The sequence below is a fragment of the Fringilla coelebs genome (assembly GCF_963513975.1).
Source record: "Fringilla coelebs genome assembly, chromosome: 6".
Lineage (NCBI taxonomy): Eukaryota > Metazoa > Chordata > Aves > Passeriformes > Fringillidae > Fringilla > Fringilla coelebs.
The window spans coordinates 45,593,193-45,612,357 of NC_140034.1; the positions used below are offsets into that span (position 1 = coordinate 45,593,193).

A 19,165-nucleotide genomic window follows, 5' to 3' on the forward strand; every position below is an offset into this window, starting at 1 on the left:
GAAAGACTTCTAAATGAGGGGATTTGAGTCCCTGTGTCTTGGAGTTTGCTTTCTCTCCGTGGAGACACACAGGTTGGTGGAGCTGAGGCACACTGACACGAGGTATAGTTTGGTTCCTTAGCTCTGAACAAAACAGACTGGTTTGCAGCTGGGGTGAGGAATGCTGCCTTAAAACACAGCTGCCTTTATTGCCTGTTATTTGGAGAGGAATTCAGTGGCATTAAGAGACAGCCTTAGTAATTAGTATAAGAAATTGCTTTGGCTTCTGTGTTTCTCCTCTGTGTTTCATTTCTGGGGTTTAGCTCTGCCCCAGGATTAGCTCTATCTTTTTCCTTCCCTGGTTCATGAGCTGCCTTATGTTCATCCACTTTATGCAGGTATTTAGTGGATATGCTCCTGCCTATGTCTGGCTTACTACTTTATGAACACAATTTCATTCCAAGCCTTTAATTGATTTGGATAATAAAGTGCAATTATAAACTCAATAAAAATTGGTTATTTTAAAGGGAGAGCAGGAAAGAAAGAAACCTAAGTGATGCTGTGCTCTGTGACTCGATAATGATGCAAAATCCTCTTTGCCTTACATTCTAAATGCTCTCTTGCTCCCAGGAGAGGCTTGACCTTAGACAGGAACTAAGGAGTATGAGGTGTCCTGCCAGGGGGATGCTCTGGCAAGGTTTCCTTATGGCATGTGTCAGGGATGAGAGACAGTGTATTGGGATGGGAAGAATGGGGACTCGAAAATGCTTCAGCCATTCTGGGCAGTTCTCTAAGGTACATAAATAGGACAGGGATTTTTTCAATCCCTTCAAGATTCCTTTGGGAATTTATCCTTTACTCAGCGTCTGCTTTTTAACTAGGGAGCAAAAGACCTGGTTTGGAGGTTGTCTTGGATTTATGAAATCTGTGACTTTTTGAGTGTTGCATCTTACTGATGACTTATCCATATTTATTTTTTGATTTCTCCTTTGTTTTTCCTACTGAAAATGTCGTAAGGAGAAATCATTTCTTACTAGGCGTGACTGCTGATTTGCTCCACTGCCATATTGACATGGTTTCATATCTGGGGTTGCTTGGATACAATAACTGAGTTTCTTGTTTCTCTTTGTTTTCCCAGCTGGGAGGATGTGGAATCCTTGGTGTAGGCATCTGGCTGGCTGTCACCCAAGGGAACTTTGCCACCCTCTCCTCTTCTTTCCCGTCCCTGTCAGCTGCCAACCTGCTGATCGTCACAGGGACGTTTGTCATGATCATTGGCTTCGTGGGCTGCATAGGTGCCATCAAAGAAAACAAGTGCCTCCTGCTGAGTGTGAGTATTGAGCTGCTGCAATGTTTGCTGTCTTGTGATACTGGTGCTATTGCAATGCATGCTGCAGTCACCTGCATCTCTACAGAAGCTGCCCACTTGACACAGATGAGACACGTGAGTCGTGTGTGCAATGGGCTTTGGTAATGGCTCCGAGGAGCTGCAGGGCGTTCCTGACCATGCTGTCCATGGAGGATGAGACCTGCAGGGAGGTAATTGTTAGTGGTGATGGAGGTTTCCTTGAACTCTTCAGAGAAGAGTTTTGTGAAGACATCTTTTGTAGTGTATCTTTAAATTCTTTTTCACTCGGGTTTGATAGCGATCCTCTCCAAATGTTTGCCCTAGTGGCACTGATTATCTGAAGTCCAGGGCAGAGACATTAATACAGGCAGGAAACAGGTTGATTCTGAAGTGGTTGAATCTGGTTTAAATTGAAAATTAAGACCTTCAGGTTTGACAATGCTGGTTTTTCCAACCATTAACTCTCCAAAAGCTGAGATGTCAGGAAGCAAAGGTGCCAGCACAAGGAGACTGCTGTGAAATCAAAGATTAATAAGGTGCCAGCTGTCCATGATTTCACAGAAGCTTGAGCCACATCCCTGGTGTATTTTATCAAAATGCAGTTTGATGCCACTTCAAGGTGAAATTTAGGGGCAGTGAATACCTTCTGTAGTTGGTGTTAGTGTGTATTTTGCATCCTGTTCAGCTGAGGACCAGGAAGTGAGGTGATCTTGCTGCTCAAGTCTAGGACTTCACCACGGGGTTTGGCAAACCTCCGAGTGACGAGGAGCTGTGGGTTAGCTGGTCAGCTGGTGATGCCTCTGGAAAAGGCTGTTCCTTACTGTGCTTCACATAATAATTTTTTTCCCTGGGAACTGCAGAATGAGTTAAGGCACACAAGCCCCCAAATGTCTTAAGTGACTGAGATTCCAAGCCTCAGTAGAGGACTTTTTCCAGGCCCTTGCTTTAATTAGTTGTTTCTGCTGATTTTTAGGCACTCAGAGTTACAGAGCTAGTCAGTCTAAGCTAGTAAAGGCTATGTATGTGGCTTGAAACTAAAAGGACCAATATAAATGGAAATTAAGGCAGTTATGTGAGTGAAAATCTAAACTGGGAAGGCTGAAGTCAGAATCTGAAGCTGAAAGTCCTTGACATTTTTAACAGTCCTATAAATACACACTTTGTGGAGGAAGTGTGTGCCCAGACAGATGTAATGGATTACAGCTTCAATGCCAATACAGCAGGAGCCCACAGGGTGCAAAGTCTAATGGTATAGCTTATATGTGCAAAATTAATCACCCACTTTGTGCTTTCCTGAAGGCCTAGCCCAAGTGTGACAGCAGTGAGCTGTTCCTGCTTGTGTTTCAGGATCAGGTCAGGATCTGGCAGTCAGTCCTCAGTACTGGAAGAGTTTAAGGATTTTATCTCTTCTGGTTCTTTTTCCTTCATCTGTCCTTTTGGCAAGGGCAGAGACTCCCTTGGTCAGCCATCATTTCCCAGGTAGTGTGAATGCACTCAGCCTCCCAGCTGAGCATCCGTGGGAGATGGAAATGCCTGCAGGTTCTGCTCCTGCTGACATGCACAGCACTCAGAATCCAGTGTCCCTCAGTGCCTCACATAAGGACTGTACTTGATGGATCAAGTTAAGTAATGCAAAGGAATCCAAATTCATTTAAAAACTCTCTGCACAGGAGCATGGAGAAGCTTGATCTGATTTGGTACCCATATTTCTGTCTGTCTTTACCTTTCTGTACTGTAGGTATTCAGTGTGGCCTCTATTTTACTCAATTTTCCTCAAAATTGAGTTATGTTAGAGGTGATTATAGCTACTTTAATTCTGAATAAGCCCAACTGTAGAGGGTTGAAATACAGTTTCATTAGTCCACATTGAATTTAGTTTTTATTTGGTCTGGAGTAACTTTCCACATTGCATTGCATTGGTATTTTCTCACTGTCAGTAAATACCAGGGAGATTTTTGATCTCTTCTGAGTTGTTTTTGTTGTGCTTATGTCTTTGGAAGAGAAATATGGGGGGGTAGCAGTTCCTGTTTCTGGGAGCAAAGCCTTATCATGCAGGTTCGTCCCTAGTCTTCCTTTCCCCAGATTGCTGGTTCTATTTGACCTGTGTTTGAAAGAGCTTTCAAGTTTAGAGCTGGGGGATTTGGTTTTGGCTAGTTCCTGTTTTTCTAGGTAACACAGATAGCAAAACAAATTTTCCTTCAAGAAATTGCTGAATATCAAACCAGGGCTGCTCTTAGGGTGTGTGGTTGCTACATTCTTTCATCTTTTCCTTATTCCACAGGTGTTCCCAACATGGTGTTCTGCCACAATGAAAATCATGTCTTCCCTGAATATCTCTGGGTTTTCTAAACGGCCCTGAAAATGCCCTGTCTGCTCTTTTAAGAGGATTGTTTTGTTGCAGCTGGCTGGCAATAGGATTTACCATCTAAATTGTAAAGGGAAAGCTCCTAAGTGTTCCCAGCCTTGTGTGTCTTTGACACACACAGTGTTTAACAATTGCTCCTGGATCAAGTCCTTACACTCCTTTCAACATCTCCCTGGCTGCCACTTAACATCTGGCCTTGGTCCTGGCAGTAGCTAAGGTTGCTTTTGGAACTGAATTTATATCTCCAGAAGGCATTGTCACAAATGTGATAGCCACTCATAGAGTCTAGCTCGTGTGTGATGCAGCTGCCGTATCTTCCTGTGAAGCATTTGCTTTAGCTAACTTCTTGATGTTTTATTCCATTTGGAAATAGGAGCTTTGGAAGTTGAAATGGAGCAACTGAAGTCTGTTTGCACAGGTGTTTAAGAGGGGAAGATGGAGGCTGTTTGCTTGTGTTGCTCTAGTCCCTAGATAATGCATTTGGGTAATTTCCCTTCACCTCCTGATATTTGTCGAGCCCCAGCACTAGAATCCCAGAATGGTTTGAGTTGGAAAGGATCTTAAAGATCATCTAATTCCAACTCCCCTGACACAAGCAGGGACACCTTTCACTAGATCAGGTTTACTCAGAGCACTGAACAAACTTAGGGAACTGGGATAGGCAGGAGTTAACAAGGTCTGCAGGCAGTTGTAACAGATTTGGGGTGGGCTTAAAAGCATGGAAAAGTTATTAATGGAAATACAAAGAAAAGGACAGCAAGAAGTAGAAGCTAGAATGTCGCATACATTGTGTGTTTCAGCAGTCTGTATACAATGGTCTGATGAAGTGAGGCTTGGAGTGAGCAAAAGAAGGAGCAAATGGAATAAACCAAGCTGGGGGAATACCTCAGGATGTTATCATGGTGGGTTGGCAGATACTTATGTTATATCCTGCATATGTGAGATCAGACATCACTCCACTGAGCAAAACATTGCTGTGTATCTCTGAGTGAGTAGCACATTTCACTGACCTCCCTTTTTCCTTGGCTTCACACAGCATGGCAGAAAGCTTGGGATGTTAAGTGTGACCCCAGACAGTAGCAGGGATGATGTGAATGCTCTGCCTGTGCTGTATTCCTGTTGCAACCCACTCTGAAATCACATCCTTAAGATCTCCTTGAAGACACGTGCGGCATTTTAAGCTCACAAAATACATGGTCAGGCCTGGCTTAACCAAGAGCAATTTGGACCTCAGCTTGCTCTTATCTCCCATAGTGCACCTCATCCCCATGTGGGGTTATTGGGAGTCTGATCTGCAAGGACTGGAAAGACAAATTTCCCGTACAAAAGGAGCATGTCTTGCTCTGCTTCCTAAAAGCAGAAGGAAGAGGAAAGCCTATGGCAGTTACTAGCTGAGGGCATGTGCTGTGTTATGGGGGTGGGCAGTTTGGAGGAAGATATTTGAGATGCTGCAGGAGGCATGGAGCACTGTGGGGATCCTAAAATGAACTGGGGAGGGAAGCAGAACCAGCTCAGCCCACCTGCATTGGAAGAGCAGAATTTTATGTGATGGTAGACACAGGATATTTGTAGAAGGCCTTGCCTTTGGAATAGTGCTACTGTTTGATGATGTGACAAGGGATGAGAATTCCCACAGAGTTTGATTGAGTGAATGAAAAGTGAGCAGTATCAGAGAGACACTTGAGCCTATTTACATTTCATACACTGAGATGAAGAGCAGATGAGACTCTGATCATGTATCTTTGTGTTCTGCACATATGACATTTGTATTGGTTTGTCAGAGCACACCTGTAAGCTCTTTGGTATTAGGCTGCTGTGGTGTTAGGTGTGAATGTTAGTAATTATTTACCTCTGGAATTTGCCAATGACTTTTGAAAGAAGGGAGAGGAGACCAAGTGGTTTGAGAAGTAGAGGACAGGTGGGAAAAGAAGATCAAAAGCAGAAGTAAAGTTCAGTTTGTAAATGAGATTTTAGCACAGCTGTGTGCAGTAGTCAGGAGGATCCTCATTAAGTCTCTGAATTGGGAGTTTAGATAGTCTAAAGCTTCAAGATTTACTGACTTGAAAGGAAATACCTGGTGTCCACTGCAGATATTCTTTACTCCCTAGCAATGTATAGTCAGTAAAATGTAAAGTCAGTGCTTCCTTAGTCTCTTAAGAAACAGGCCTATTCCTATTTCTCTACACTCAGAGGAATAGAATAATATGAAAATGTAAGATTGTAGAGAAAAAAAAAGGAAACATCAACCATTCTATGCATTCTGCAAAAATTCATAGATGGGGTGAATTTTACAGCTGTCATTCTAAGATGTCAATGAGCAAAAAACGGATATTTGCACTGATTCTTATTTGCTCCAGCTACAATGTGAAAGAAGATAAACTTTTCCATTATTAGATTTCCCTGGGGAAATCAAAGCAAGAGGCATTCTTGAGATAAGTATGCAACCTGGTATATATAATCTTACATCTGAATATAGATACAAATTGTTGAATAAAATAGGCAAACAGTGCTTTCCTGCTTCAGTAAGACTTGTTTAACATTTCTGCAAGTATTGTTGCTCAAGACTGTGTGACTGAGGTCCTGCTCAAGCTCAGCTGTAGTTAGAAGATGGCAGCTTTGTTCTGATGGGTTGTGTTAGTATCCTGAACCAGTGACAGGGACAATAAGCCAGGAGTCTGACTTGAGAAGATTGATTTATGGACTTCCATTGCTGTTTTTTTCATAGGTATTTGGTCCTGCATTTCTGGATCATGTGGCTGTACTGCAAATCTGTATGGGTTATCTTGATATGAAATTAGGAATCCATCTTTGCTGGTTTTCCCTTTGGAATTGCCATACAGTTCTGATGTGCATCAGAGCTGTTAGCCATATCCATCATCTTTGTGAATTTTAACAAAATGTTTGGCTTGGGTGCTCTTAACCCCACAGCACTGTGCTTTCCTGCTGAGGGCAGGTCCTTGCAGGAGCTGAGGCACCACTTTGCTCTGCCACTCAAACACAAAATCAGTTTTGGGGGCTTGATCATAGTGGTGACTTCAGGCAGGTGCTGTAGGTGCACCTGAACAGACCATTTCTCTATGCTAAAGAGATTTATGCCTGATTAAGTACTTCAGTGCTCAAATGTTGACCCTGCTGATCCTTAAGAGTCTGTGTAAACATTATCTTTTAAGTTAATTGCTTAAGATCTATATTTGAGGAGCTAAATTGCCTGAATTCTCTTCCTTTTGGACATGTTTAGCAGGTATCTGTATTTGTATGCTTGCCCTGAAAAAGGTCATTCATTATTCCACGGATAGTCCGGGTTAAAAGTCTCAGTGCCTGATGTTAAATCATGATGGGTTATGTAATTTATTACCTGTATTACAGTATCCCCTGCAGGCAGCCCATGAGGATGCTCGTTCTGTATAAAACTCCTGGGAAGCAGAGGTACCTGACCAGTAGAGCTTACTGTCTAATTAGATAAGACAAATGGAAAATATTATTATTCTCATTAGACAGGGAGCTGCAGCAAAGTGAAACTAAGTGCCTTGCCTAGGTTGCACTGGGAGATTGTGAGAGAGCCATGGAGCAAACCCAAATTATCTAAATCTCAACTCAGTGCCTTCATCATCTTTCTGTGATTACATCAGAACTTATCTAGCCATCCTGTGTGCTTCAGTGACCTTTAAAAAGCATTTAGTCCATGTTTCCATAATGGTAATGATAATTCTGATTTCTTTTATCATATGTATTGTGTCCAAATGAAAAATAAATCTCCCAAAGCAAAATTATTTCTCAATTTTTTGTTTTGTTGAAAATGATAATTGGCAGCCTTAGCTGTTTTCCGTGGGCAACACTGTAGGCTGTCCCAGCTGAGCTGATCAGCCTAATTGCACCACTGCCTTCAGTTAAATGTGAAACAGAACATTTAGAGAAGCTGCTGGAAAGGATCTGTGAACATGGTCTAGTGCATATGGTTTTGCAAATAGGGGCTTACTTTTGGTCCAGGAGATCATAGGAATACTGGTAAAAACCAGCATGGGGCCCTGTGCCAAGGTAAGATTTTTCATCTCTATTTGGTTGTTACAGCACACGTGTATAGATACAGCATTTCCAGACACTTGAAACTTAAATAATAACCTGTGTCCTAATGGGAGATAAGATTCATAGGTAGTTCTTTATTTCATCCTCATATTTTGTGGCACTTTTTTTCCCCTCCAGTGATTTGGTTCCAAGAACACATTCTTCTGCTCTGGTTGGGATGCAGCATGGCCAATAATCTAGTCAAAAGAAGTAGAGGATGAGGGGATCATTCTCCCACACATTACCTACACAGAAATAAATTAGAAAGGGGAAAGGGCTTGAAACAGACAAAATGCTGATTCCTCTCTGATTATCTGAAGCCAGCTGCCTTCTTATAAAGCACCAAGGCTAGGTATGTTCCATCAAATCAAGCACTAACAAAACTGTGTTAATTAACAGGATTAACAATGTGGCTTAGATACACCCACTTCCCCTTATTCTGATATATCCTGATTTGTGGATAACCCTGGTTTTTATTGTAGAAAACTGAAACAATGGTTAATGAGAAGGGGAAGGAAAATAATCATTAACAGGCAGATCTGTGTGTTCAGTTTAATTGAAATGATAACTTTGTGTTAATAAGCAAGTAGTTCATCACAGCTGCTGGGATGAATAAAATGAGAATTAAAACTTGATATTAGGTCAGGACCAGCTGTGGAATGCACTGATGCTGGGTGACTATACAGATATCAAAAGATTCTCATTTATGGAATAGTCCAAGGGGAAAATGAGTGCCCATGGTGTTTTGTACTGTGCTGTTGAGAGTTTTCTGAACTCCAGCCAGCTCATCTGTAAGTGAAACAGCCATAAAGAAAATAAGAAAAAAGTTAATGAGTAGGAAGAAAAGGAAACTAAAAAACCCTACTGTTTTCAATAGTATCACTGGATCCAAAGAGCTGACAGTTGAAACTTCATTGGTGGCAGGGAATTTATTTCAAAGCAACTAAATGGGAAAGAAACAGCCTGTAAATTACTTCATCTCAGTAATTTAATGCTACAGATCAAGCAGTAGATTCTCATTCCAGTTTAGCACATGAGTTGGTGTTCTAGCAATCAAACTAGCAAAATCAGGGAGATGCTGGCTGCAGCCACAGCAGCAAGCAAGTGATGCAGAGACCAGACAGATGCCATACATACAGCCTGAGAGTGTTATACATGATGTATATCACTTCTCTGTGTGGTGCTGTGTTGCATGTGAAATTCCAGCTTGCTGCCTGCTTGGACTGTAAGTATTAGCACCAATCTCCCCTAGTTTGGTTCTCTTTATTATGAAAAATCTGCTCCTCCTTTTCTTTCCGTTTTTAGCTTCTTCCATTTGGCTGGTACTGAAACTTGTGAGGGGATGGAACCTGTCTGAGTCCTCCTCTTCCTCCCTTCTTTTCTTCAGCTCTGGGAGCACTTAATCAAAGGATCTGGGACTGAGGAGAGAAAGAATAAAGTTTCCTTCCCTCCTGATTTTTGACTTGACCCTAGGGTCACTGTGTAGGAAGGGCTTACCTCATAGGGTATATTTAATTTTCTGATACAGACTGGTGCAATGCCACTAGTGCCTGATGTGCTTTGAGTTACAGAATCACACAGTATTGAGTTGGAAGGGACCCATAAGAATCATTGAGTCCTACTACCTGCTCCTTGCAGGAATGCCTAACTAAACTGAACCATACAACTGAGAGTGTCATCCAGAAACTCTGACTGGCTTGGAGACCCACTTCCCTGGGGAGCCTGTTAGGTCAGGGAAGAACGTTTCCCTAATGTCCCCCTTTCTTTTTGTAGTGCCAAGACGCTGCTTTATGGCCATCATAGAGTGTGGCAGCATCACACTCTGCAGGAGCCAGGGGAGCTGTACTAAATTAGATCAGGTGAAGATTTAATCTGTTTGTCTAAATGATTAGCAGTGTTTGAGTTCCTAACTCCTTGTTGGTTAAAGTCTACTAGCAATGTCAGCTTCTCTGACAGTCTGTGCAGGCTCAAGTTCTCCTGTCACCTACAAAGTGTCCCTTCTCCCATCTTTTGTCTCAGCATTCAACCAACTCTCATGTGCCAGAGGTTCTTCAAAAGAAGCCTGGCTCTGAGCCATTTCCAGATCCAGACCTAGGATCATCTGCAAGAGCTGAAAGACAACAGAATTACTCCCATTTTGAAAGTAAATAACAGGTAACCTGTGTGTTCCTTGCCAGCCCAGACATTCATGTCACCTTTGAGAAATAAAAAAAAAATAAATTCCCTAATAATGAGATTATCTCCTTGGATAGAATGCAATAGGCTTAGTAAAGCAGCATGTGTGCTTTTATTCCCAATCATTCTTCTGTTATTTTTAACCACCTTAGTAATGCAACCTAAAAGGAAGAGCAACATTGACTTCTTTCTCTATTAGGAGTAGAATTACCTGAACCTCAGAAAAATGTAACTCAGGAGGTAAAGAAATGGAAGCTAGTTTGTGTAAATCACTGATGCCACACAAGGTACAGCCAGAGTTGATTTGATGTTATAGATATTTCAGACCCTCAGTATTGCCAGGTAAAAGGCAGAATTAGATAGGCCACACTGCCTGCTTCTTCATTTTTTAAGCTACTGCAAGACTGACATACGTGTATCTGATGCAGCTGCTTCTGTGTAGCACATTTGAGAACCCCAAACTGGGAGTAAAACCAGGAGTAGAATTTAAATACAGAAAAAATATTCTACCTTGTCCTTTATTTTCTCCTTGTCCATCTTCTTCTCACCATCTCCTTCACTTACACATACATCACAGTTTCTAGGCACTGTTTTGACACTCCTAGATAAGAACATTGCATGGCATTACCATAGATGGAGGAAGTTGGATTAAACCCAAGCCAGAGCCTTTTAGTTGTATTGGCTGTGTCCCTTACCTGTGTTAGATGGACTCAAGCAGCTGCTTTGTCATGAGTGGAGTGGCATGGGGATTTGAAAAAACTACTCTCATGTTTTATTTTCTTCTTCATCCACTCATACTTCACAAGTAAGATGTGTTTGTCTCCTGACTGTATAAAATCACACTAGATCATGTCACACCTTTGCATTATGTTTGCAGAAGAAATGAAGCAACCCTTATAAAAGTCAAAGGCCAGTGAGACCTTTATTAGTGCTGAGGAATCTGTGATCTGCTAAAGGGCCTGCACCCACCCTCTGTTGTGATAGGAGAGTGATACCTAGCTACTATTTGATGACACTTCATTGGTTTTGAGTCAGTTTTTGTATAATAAGAAGAAATACTGGAGATGTCATGGAATACCGCTTAAAATCCTTCAATGCATAGTATGGGAATACCAGGTCTCTCAACTCTCACTCCCCAATGCAGAAAGACTGAATGTTTCCAACTGAAAGCAGTAATGAGACTAAAATGAAACACTGTTAATGTGCTAAGGCTGCATATGTTGTATATTTTCCCAGAAATAATTACTGCACATTTCTTTGAGCTTTATTGATCAGCAGGAGTTTTTGCACATTCATAAAATATATAGTCCAAACATAAACAGAGCTGTACTATATATCCAGCAGGCATAAGGCATGAAAGGCTTTGTCACAATCAGAATGAATTAGCCATTAAGGCTTTCAGAGAATAATAGCTGATGAACCAAATTTAGATACATGACGTTTACATAATGGAGTTTCTGTTCGTGAGTTTGCTCATATACATTACTGCCTTTTTACAGTTTATGAGCAAACTTATCATTTTTATGCTGAAAAAAATGATTGTGAGACTAAAGAGATTTACTTCCAGGGAAGTACTTAAAGAGCTAAATATGCACAACATGGGGGAGAGAGGGCTCAGATGGGAACATAAATCCTCAAATATTCAAGGAGTATAAATGCTGTGGACAGAAAGGAGGCATTTGTGGTGCTGCAGAGGGGTAAGTAGGAGCAAGTGTGTGGAACTAACAAAAGGAGTGTTCAGACCAAGTGTCAGCAAATCCTTTGGTACTGGGATGTGTAATCAAAATCCACTCTGATGGAAATTGGTAGAAAAAAACTGCCCTTTCCCTTTGGCTCTAAAGTTCATGTAGTAGATTAATACACTGGGATTTTGTTGACTGTAATTCCAGTTATTGTTGAAGTCTGGGCACTGTCCTGTCATTTCTCTTTCACTGCTCTTTTTCTCTACAAGTCTTCCAGGCTGCAGAGGAAGTCACTTCTAAGTACAATTCCCACAGCACTTACTCTTCTGTTCTCCTCCCCTTGCTCAGTACCTTGGAAAAGAAAACCAAAGGAAATTTAAAAAGAAAAAAAGAGAATCTTTTGTAATGTTCCTAGTACCTATTAATATATCAGATCAAGGTGCCTTCAGGGAATTATGATAAATCAAACTTCTTGTGAGAACTACTGACATACTGAACACTTTTGCTTTCAAAAGTGGAAGAAAGTTTCATTGGGGTTTTATTGAGTGCTGGCAAAATCTGTACCATGTGAGTTCTTTACTTTTCTGTAAAAGTCAAGTACCAATATGTTATTAAAAAGCTATTCTTGGAAGTCTGAAAGTGCTTGAGGATGAACTTCATATTCCTCTGCTTACAAAAGCCACATCCAACAATGGCAAAAATACAGGACCTATATAAAGAGTGAGTGGCTCTCCAGTACCTGGAGTTCTTTTTTTCAGTATCTCAGTGGCAATTATGGCATTGATTCAGATTTTTTTTTAAGTGGCTTGAATTTTTGCAAAGTGTGGCATATGCAGTAAATTTGTCAATAGTTTATAGTATTCAGAACCTCTGACCGTGTTACTAATGCATCAAAGTTTGTCAATGCTTCTGTTGACATAATTAGTTTGGGCATGGAGATTCTACACTTCTGCAGGAAGACAAAAGATTTGAACAATGCCAGCCATAGTAATGAGACATCTTCACTCAATCCATTAAATAATATTTTAATATAAATAATACAACCCATTATAAAAAGGTAGAAAAATTACAAAGCATATTAAATGTGAGGAAAACTTTAAATTTTCAGCAGCATGGCAAAGTGTGGCTCCTATAAAATACATTAAGTTCTTCTGACTTTAAAATGGAGCTCTGTGAATTTTTAGGTGTCCTGGTTTCAGCAGGGGTACAGCTCATTTTCTTTCCATGACAGGAGGTAAAGGTTTTGACATAATTTATTCAAAAAGGACAGACACTATTTACACCCTCAGTATTGAAATAGGATGAGAAGAGAAGGGAAGGGTATGTGCAGAATGTGAGGTTACCTTTGACAGTATTTCTGTTCATATCAAATTGCAATCTAAAAATCAAGCAGAGATCTTGTCTCAAATCAGAATAAAATTATAAATGTAATTGGGTCCTTCTGGATCATACCAAGCCCCACATTCCCTTTCATTTCTTGACATGGAGAAGCAATGACACCTTCTTCCAGAATAAGAAAAAGCTACATCCTAAGTGCTTAACCCAATTTAAAGCTCCCTGGTAGAACACATGAATACCAGAAGGGAAGGGATCCAGTGGGGAGCCACTGTGATGACTGTGGGGCACATGATGTGCAAGGACAGACTGAGAGAGCTGGCTTTGTTCTGTCTTAAGAAATTAAAGCAGGGAGTATATTTTATTAATGTCTTCAAGTCCTTGTAGTGCAATATAAGGAAAATAGAGCTTTTGGAAGGATTCACAGGGAAGATCCAAGAGATAACAGGCATAGGTTAAAACCAAATGAAATTCCAATTAGAGATGCAGAATATTTTTGTTATTTTTTTATCATTATATAGTCAAGTATTGGAAAAAGGTATCCAGTGAGTCTGTGGGTGACTATCCATCTTCATCTTTGGAGATGCTCCTAAGGTGACTGGGCACAGCTCAGTACAGCTTTGTGTAGCTGACTGTGCTTTTAGGAAAGGGTTGAACTAGAGATCACTGACACCCTGTGTGTGTTTCTGTGATTCTGAGAGAGTCTGTCTTACAGCAGCCAGAGCTGGTTCATTCTTGAGACCAAAGTTATATATGTACACATCAGGACCAGGCAGACAAATTATTAATCCTTCCAGGCTATGAAGACCAACTATCTTACCCCAAAGAATTGTCTATAATTTCTTCTACTGGGGTGTGTATTCATTAGGAAGTGAAATGTAGTACTGAAATTAAAGATGATCAGTGAGGATTTGGTAATCCAGCCTCATTAAAAGGCAAAATGCTTGTATCATTTATATCATCACCATACCAAATTTGCAGTTAATGTTACAGAAGAAGGACGGGCTGTAAATTTTCCAGTTTTTTGTCTCTTCATCCTGGGAGCTGGTGCAGGTGGAGGGCAGTTACCTTGCTGGAGCATTTTCCAGGAGCCACCTTGCTGCTCATGTGTAGTACTTCATAGTGTCTGTCAGAAAATAAGCCAAACAGTCCACCTTGCAGGCTGTTAAAATGTGATGTCTGTTGAAGTTACTTGTTCAGTTTCTTAGGAAGGTTATACTAATTTGTATGCAGTTTGGTGTAAGCAATATATTGCTAGGCCATGAACTTTAAAATTGTTTTGGAATGTATCACTGTTCAAAAGAAACACCTGGCTCTTGGGTCTTCTTACTACTTTCATGTTTGTTGAAAAGGATTTGAATAATTTTTTGCAAGAAGCTTCTGTCTCCTGTCATCACCTAAGTTGAGACACAGGTCTGGCACACTGAGATCCTCCTGTCCCTTCTGAGACAGCTCCCCATCAAACCAAAAGCATTACTTCAGCAAGCAGTGGAAACAGAGCAGTCTGGAGTTTGCCACGAGTTGTATCACATTTAGTCTCACAGCAAAGTGTTAGGAGGCTAACAAGACAATCACACCTTGGTTTCCATTGTATTGGGTCACTTTTGCCTTTGGGAGACTGAGAGAAGGTCAGCTACTCCTGACGTGGAGAGATGGGCAATTTGAGCAACATGAACCCTCTATTGAGAAGATTTGGGAGGGAGAGGCAGTGGGAAGAAGATGACCCAATCCTGTGTATTAGAGTGTGATGTCAGTCATTATGCAGAGAGACAAGTGTCTGTTGCATCTGGGAAACCAAGGAATCCTGTTTGTTTGGGAGGAAAATACAATTAACTTGCTCTCTGCCTGCGTGAGCAATGGAAACGTGCTTTAAGTGATGTACACAGAGTACAGTTCTCGATTCTCCAACTGGTATCAACAGCCTGAATGAACACAACTGGAAGTGAGTCAAAAGCCTGGTACAGATCCAGTGGGAATGGAGTTGAAAGTTGGGACCTCCTCTCCTCTAGCAGACTTTTCTCTCTGACAGCAGGAGGGTGATGCATATCCATGATGTAGGTTTGGTAGCAGTTGTGTACTTCCTTTTCCATACACCTTTAATGAGAATCTGTGGGAAAGTCAAAGGCTTTGTAGAATATAAAGGTAGCTGCTGAGAAACTGGCTTTAGTTTTCTTAGGGGTTTGAAATCAACAGTGTTAGACAGAAGGGTGTTACCTTACCTCCCTCCTCATCAAAGCTTCTGTGGGGTTATTTCAGGTGTAATTTATGAAAAGCTGAGCAGTAGGGACCTCTCCACTGAACCTCTGCTGGGTTGCATCCCACTGTTTGACAAGTAGTATGGTAAAGCATTTCTCTGTACAAGGTCAGATTAATCTTTTTTTATGGAGTTTCACATGAATGCTTTGCTTTGGGATTGTTGTTTCTCCATGCATAAATCTTTATTATACCAATAGCCTACAGCCCCAGTGAACCAAACAAAACTCAATTTTATTCTTCTCAGTATTTATCACCACACAGAGAACTCCATTGAAAAGCAACTGTGAGAATTCCCAGCAGGTGTGCTGGGGATTTAGGTGCTGTGAGCCTTCAGTGATTTCATGTTTCTTCCTTCTAAATTGAAATGGTATATGCCAAGATGAGTCTGGCCCTAGGTTGGGCATCATTCCCTTTGGGATGATACCGAGGATGGATCTGAAAATGACCTGTTGGAAGGTGCTGTGGACTAGAGGAGCAGGCTGTGCCTGTGTCCACACCTGCACTTTAGTCTGGTGAGTAGCAGGATGTGCTGCAGTGTTCAGGCCTTGCTTTGCAGCCAGCTCAGGCTGAAGCCTTGATTGCTGCTTTCCGAGGTGTTGGTTTGGGATCAGGTACAGCTCTTCTTTAGAAGGGGGATCAGAGATGAGCTGCCATGCAAATGCTTGTAGCTTTTACCAGGTGATGAGAGTGAAGCCTCTGTGCCAAGGTTGAGCTCACTTAATTAACGTTTGTAATGAGATACAGCACAGGTCTCTACTGTCTGCACACGGGGGGATTCTTAATACTTGTTAGTTATCTGTGATGTAGCCATGTGGGCTCTGTCAGTGCTTCCAAATGTAAAAAAAACCCATAGAATTAGATACTTTATACTTTTATATAAAACCAAAATATTTTTCTATGGAGATAAAGGATAATCCTTATCTAGGTTTTGACTTTCTGAACAATGTACATTAGTTTTGGTTCACTGTATGGCTTCCAAGATTTGCAGTGCATGAAACCAAATTCCCAGCTCGTAGGACCCTCTCAGTCTGTGTAGGGAAAGACTTAGACATAATACATAACCATCCCTGAGAGGATTTTTGTTCTGATATTTCTTAAATTTTGAGTGCTCGACTCCACAGTTTTAGCATCTTCTTCTGATGTCAGAGTCATGTCTATTTCTCTAGTATGACCTGAGGAAGGCAGGAGCCCTGTCAGGGTCTTGCCAGAAGGTCCAGCCTCCTTCATTGGACACAATGGCGCAGCTGGCAAGAGCAGCTCTCTGCTCCAGTCTGAAGCTGGTAGCTTTTAGCAGAGTTGGTGTTGGAGGGGGAAATACTCTTGAGATGTGAAATTTCACTGCATTTGTTACCAATTAAGATGAAATTTTAATTACTGATCCTAGTATTAAGAAATAATTATGTACTTGAGAAAACGCCTCTTCTGGAGAAACTTCCCTCCAGACAGCTTTCCTTCCCCCTTGCCAGTCTCCAGTTCATTCCCTGCACATTATACTCAGTCATGGTGATCAGCACAGGGTGCTTTTCTTTTATGGCCACTCTTCATTTCTTGCTCTTTTTGTTCCATGGCTCCAGCATAGGGTCCTCCCTAGGCCACCATCCTCTCAAAGGCCTCATTCCTCCTGAGTATCCGTGTGCACAAATGTCTCCTGCTGCTTGTCTGCTGCTTGTGGGTCCAGTTTTTCTAAAACTTGTAGCCAGATCATATCCTAAGCCAAACCATTCTCCATCTGCTGTTAAAAATGTTCTTACTTGGGGTAGCCTTTCTCCTGCAGTCACTCCCTGGCTTCATCTGTACTCTCTCCATGATGCTGCATGCAGAGTAGGGAGGAAAAACTTTCTTGAGAGCACAGGAAAAACAGATCCCTAAGTTTTATTCCAGTTCTTGTGCATACCCCCTGTTCCAGGCCATGTCCTGTGAAGTGGGACTAGAGGTTGTTGGCTCTGGGGAGATGGCAGAAAGGCACCACAGGAGCAGAAAAGATCTGTGGGATGGTTTGTGGCTTGTCTGGTCGTGTGTGAGAGTGTGGGTGTACGATTTGCAGGCTTTAGCTGCTGAGCCCTCTCATCTCTGTGATGTGTGAAATTCAGACTCTTGAAAGCAAATAACTTCCCCACAACATCAATTCGTAGCTGGGTAAGACAAAAGGCTGAAATTTCTGTGCCTGAAATGGAGCTGCACTGTGTCAGATCCCTGCTCTAAACACTGCAGTATGAGAGGATTTCAAATTAAAGCACCAGAAATTTAACCTGGGAAGAATAGGATACTTTGCCCTGCTTCATTCTTAGAAGTAATTGGGGTGCTATTTTTGACGTTCTTCCAAAAGCTTTTATCCTTTCGACAGAAACAAGCACAGAATATATCAGCACAGACAATTAAGGTTTGGCAAAATGATAAGCTGATGAAACTGAGATCCTGTGGTAGGAAATGCTGATCACTGTATATAATAGGTAACAAACAGTCTTACTCCTTTGTTCTAGAAATTATCTCATGCAATCCTGTCTATGCCAGGGAATTTCACGTGGAGAAAATGATGTTCGCATGCACATTTTGGATAAGTGATGCTTTTATGGATGAGCAAAATAGGTAGAGCAGCCAAATAGGTAGAGCAAAGTGTCTGTGCATTTTTGCAAAGAGGGATATGCTTTGTCCTGTTTCAGTTAGTGCTAGGCAGCAGGCTAAAATTGTAAAAGATAAGCAAGCTGCACCAAGACAGGTTTGCAAAGCCATACAGAAGGTCAGTGTTCGATGGTAATGATATGGAAATCAGCTTGGATCATGGGCATAAATGAGGTCTGTGATTCAAAACTGGGCAGTAATAGGATCCAGTATTAGGGTCAGGCAGGTGTGAAAATACTGGTGATGAAAATCTGAAAATAAATAATTTAAGATTCATGGGCCAAAATGCAATGACTTCTGTAGACACAGTAATTGTACTAGGGAAGAAAAGTATTTTCCCCTTTGTGACTTTTTGCCCTCCATTCAGTCACATAAATCCATGGGTTCAAAGGTTTGGTTTTGGCTTACCAGGCAGTGCAGAAATTCTGATAAAGGCTTAGTAGCTATTAAACTTTTGTAGGTTTGCAGCCTTGTGGTTGAAGAGACAGTAATTGCATTTTTCTCGTGGGGATGGGATTCCAATTAAGCCAGTGTTGCTCAGTATTAGAATTCCACCCTTACAGGTTGCTAAGTGGGTGAATTTTGTGTTATAGGGAGCCAGACCTTTGCCTCAGCCTAAAATGTTTCCAAAATTACTATCTCCTTTACCTATCTATGCAAAACTCAGTTTCATTTAATGCTCTGATAGCGCTCACTCTGGAGTTTGCAAGTGCTGTGTTGATGCTGCTGCAGACCCATCCAGTGTGGTAACAAAAGCAGAGGGTGTAGTTTCCCAGAAGTGTTTGGCATTGCCAGCAGTTCCTCTCACTGAAGTCAATCAAGAAAGGGCAGAGGGCTTTAGAAAACCTTCCTGAAATCCCTGAGTTTAAAGTTTTTTATCCAGTCCTTTGAGCTTTCGACCCCTGGGTTTTAGGCAGTTCCAAGGCTTATGAGAAAAAAGAGGGGTGGCCCAACTTTGCTTTGATGCCTTCAGAACAAATCAGCCCCTTTCACCTGAAACTCATGGGTGATTTGTGTAGCTCTCTGAAACTGCTCATAAAGCTAACTTGGCACACCTTTCACTTCCTCCTTGATCCCACAGCTACTCTTGAAAGGAGCTGTGACTTTATGGTCCAGGCTACCTTCTCTTGCCGTGGGAAGTTAAGCTGTGGATTTCATGGATATCATTGGGTATCATCACTAATATCCAGTGGGGGGAATAAAAAAGAAAACCTAGCATGGGAAGGCTCCTCCAGGTTTGCTGTCAAAGAGAGCACTGGCTTGCTCTTGGTGGGGTTTTAAGCTGTTCTACTGAAACTGGTGCTATAAATGAGCCAAGCCTATGCCCAGACACTGGTGTTTCCT

General features: G+C 41.6%; 1 protein-coding gene across 4 annotated transcripts in view; it reads left to right on the forward strand.

The window, feature by feature from the left end:
- TSPAN4 (tetraspanin 4) overlaps positions 1 to 19,165 on the forward strand; it is a gene marked incomplete at its 5' end in the record, with an annotated part of 415,229 nt that overhangs the window by 345,715 nt on the left and 50,349 nt on the right. For all 4 annotated transcript variants that reach the window (XM_084208494.1, XM_084208495.1, XM_084208496.1 and 1 more), the window contains one exon: positions 1,118 to 1,309. In XM_084208494.1, coding sequence (XP_084064620.1) covers positions 1,118 to 1,309 — 192 coding nt within the window. The remainder of the gene's footprint in view (positions 1 to 1,117; positions 1,310 to 19,165) is intronic.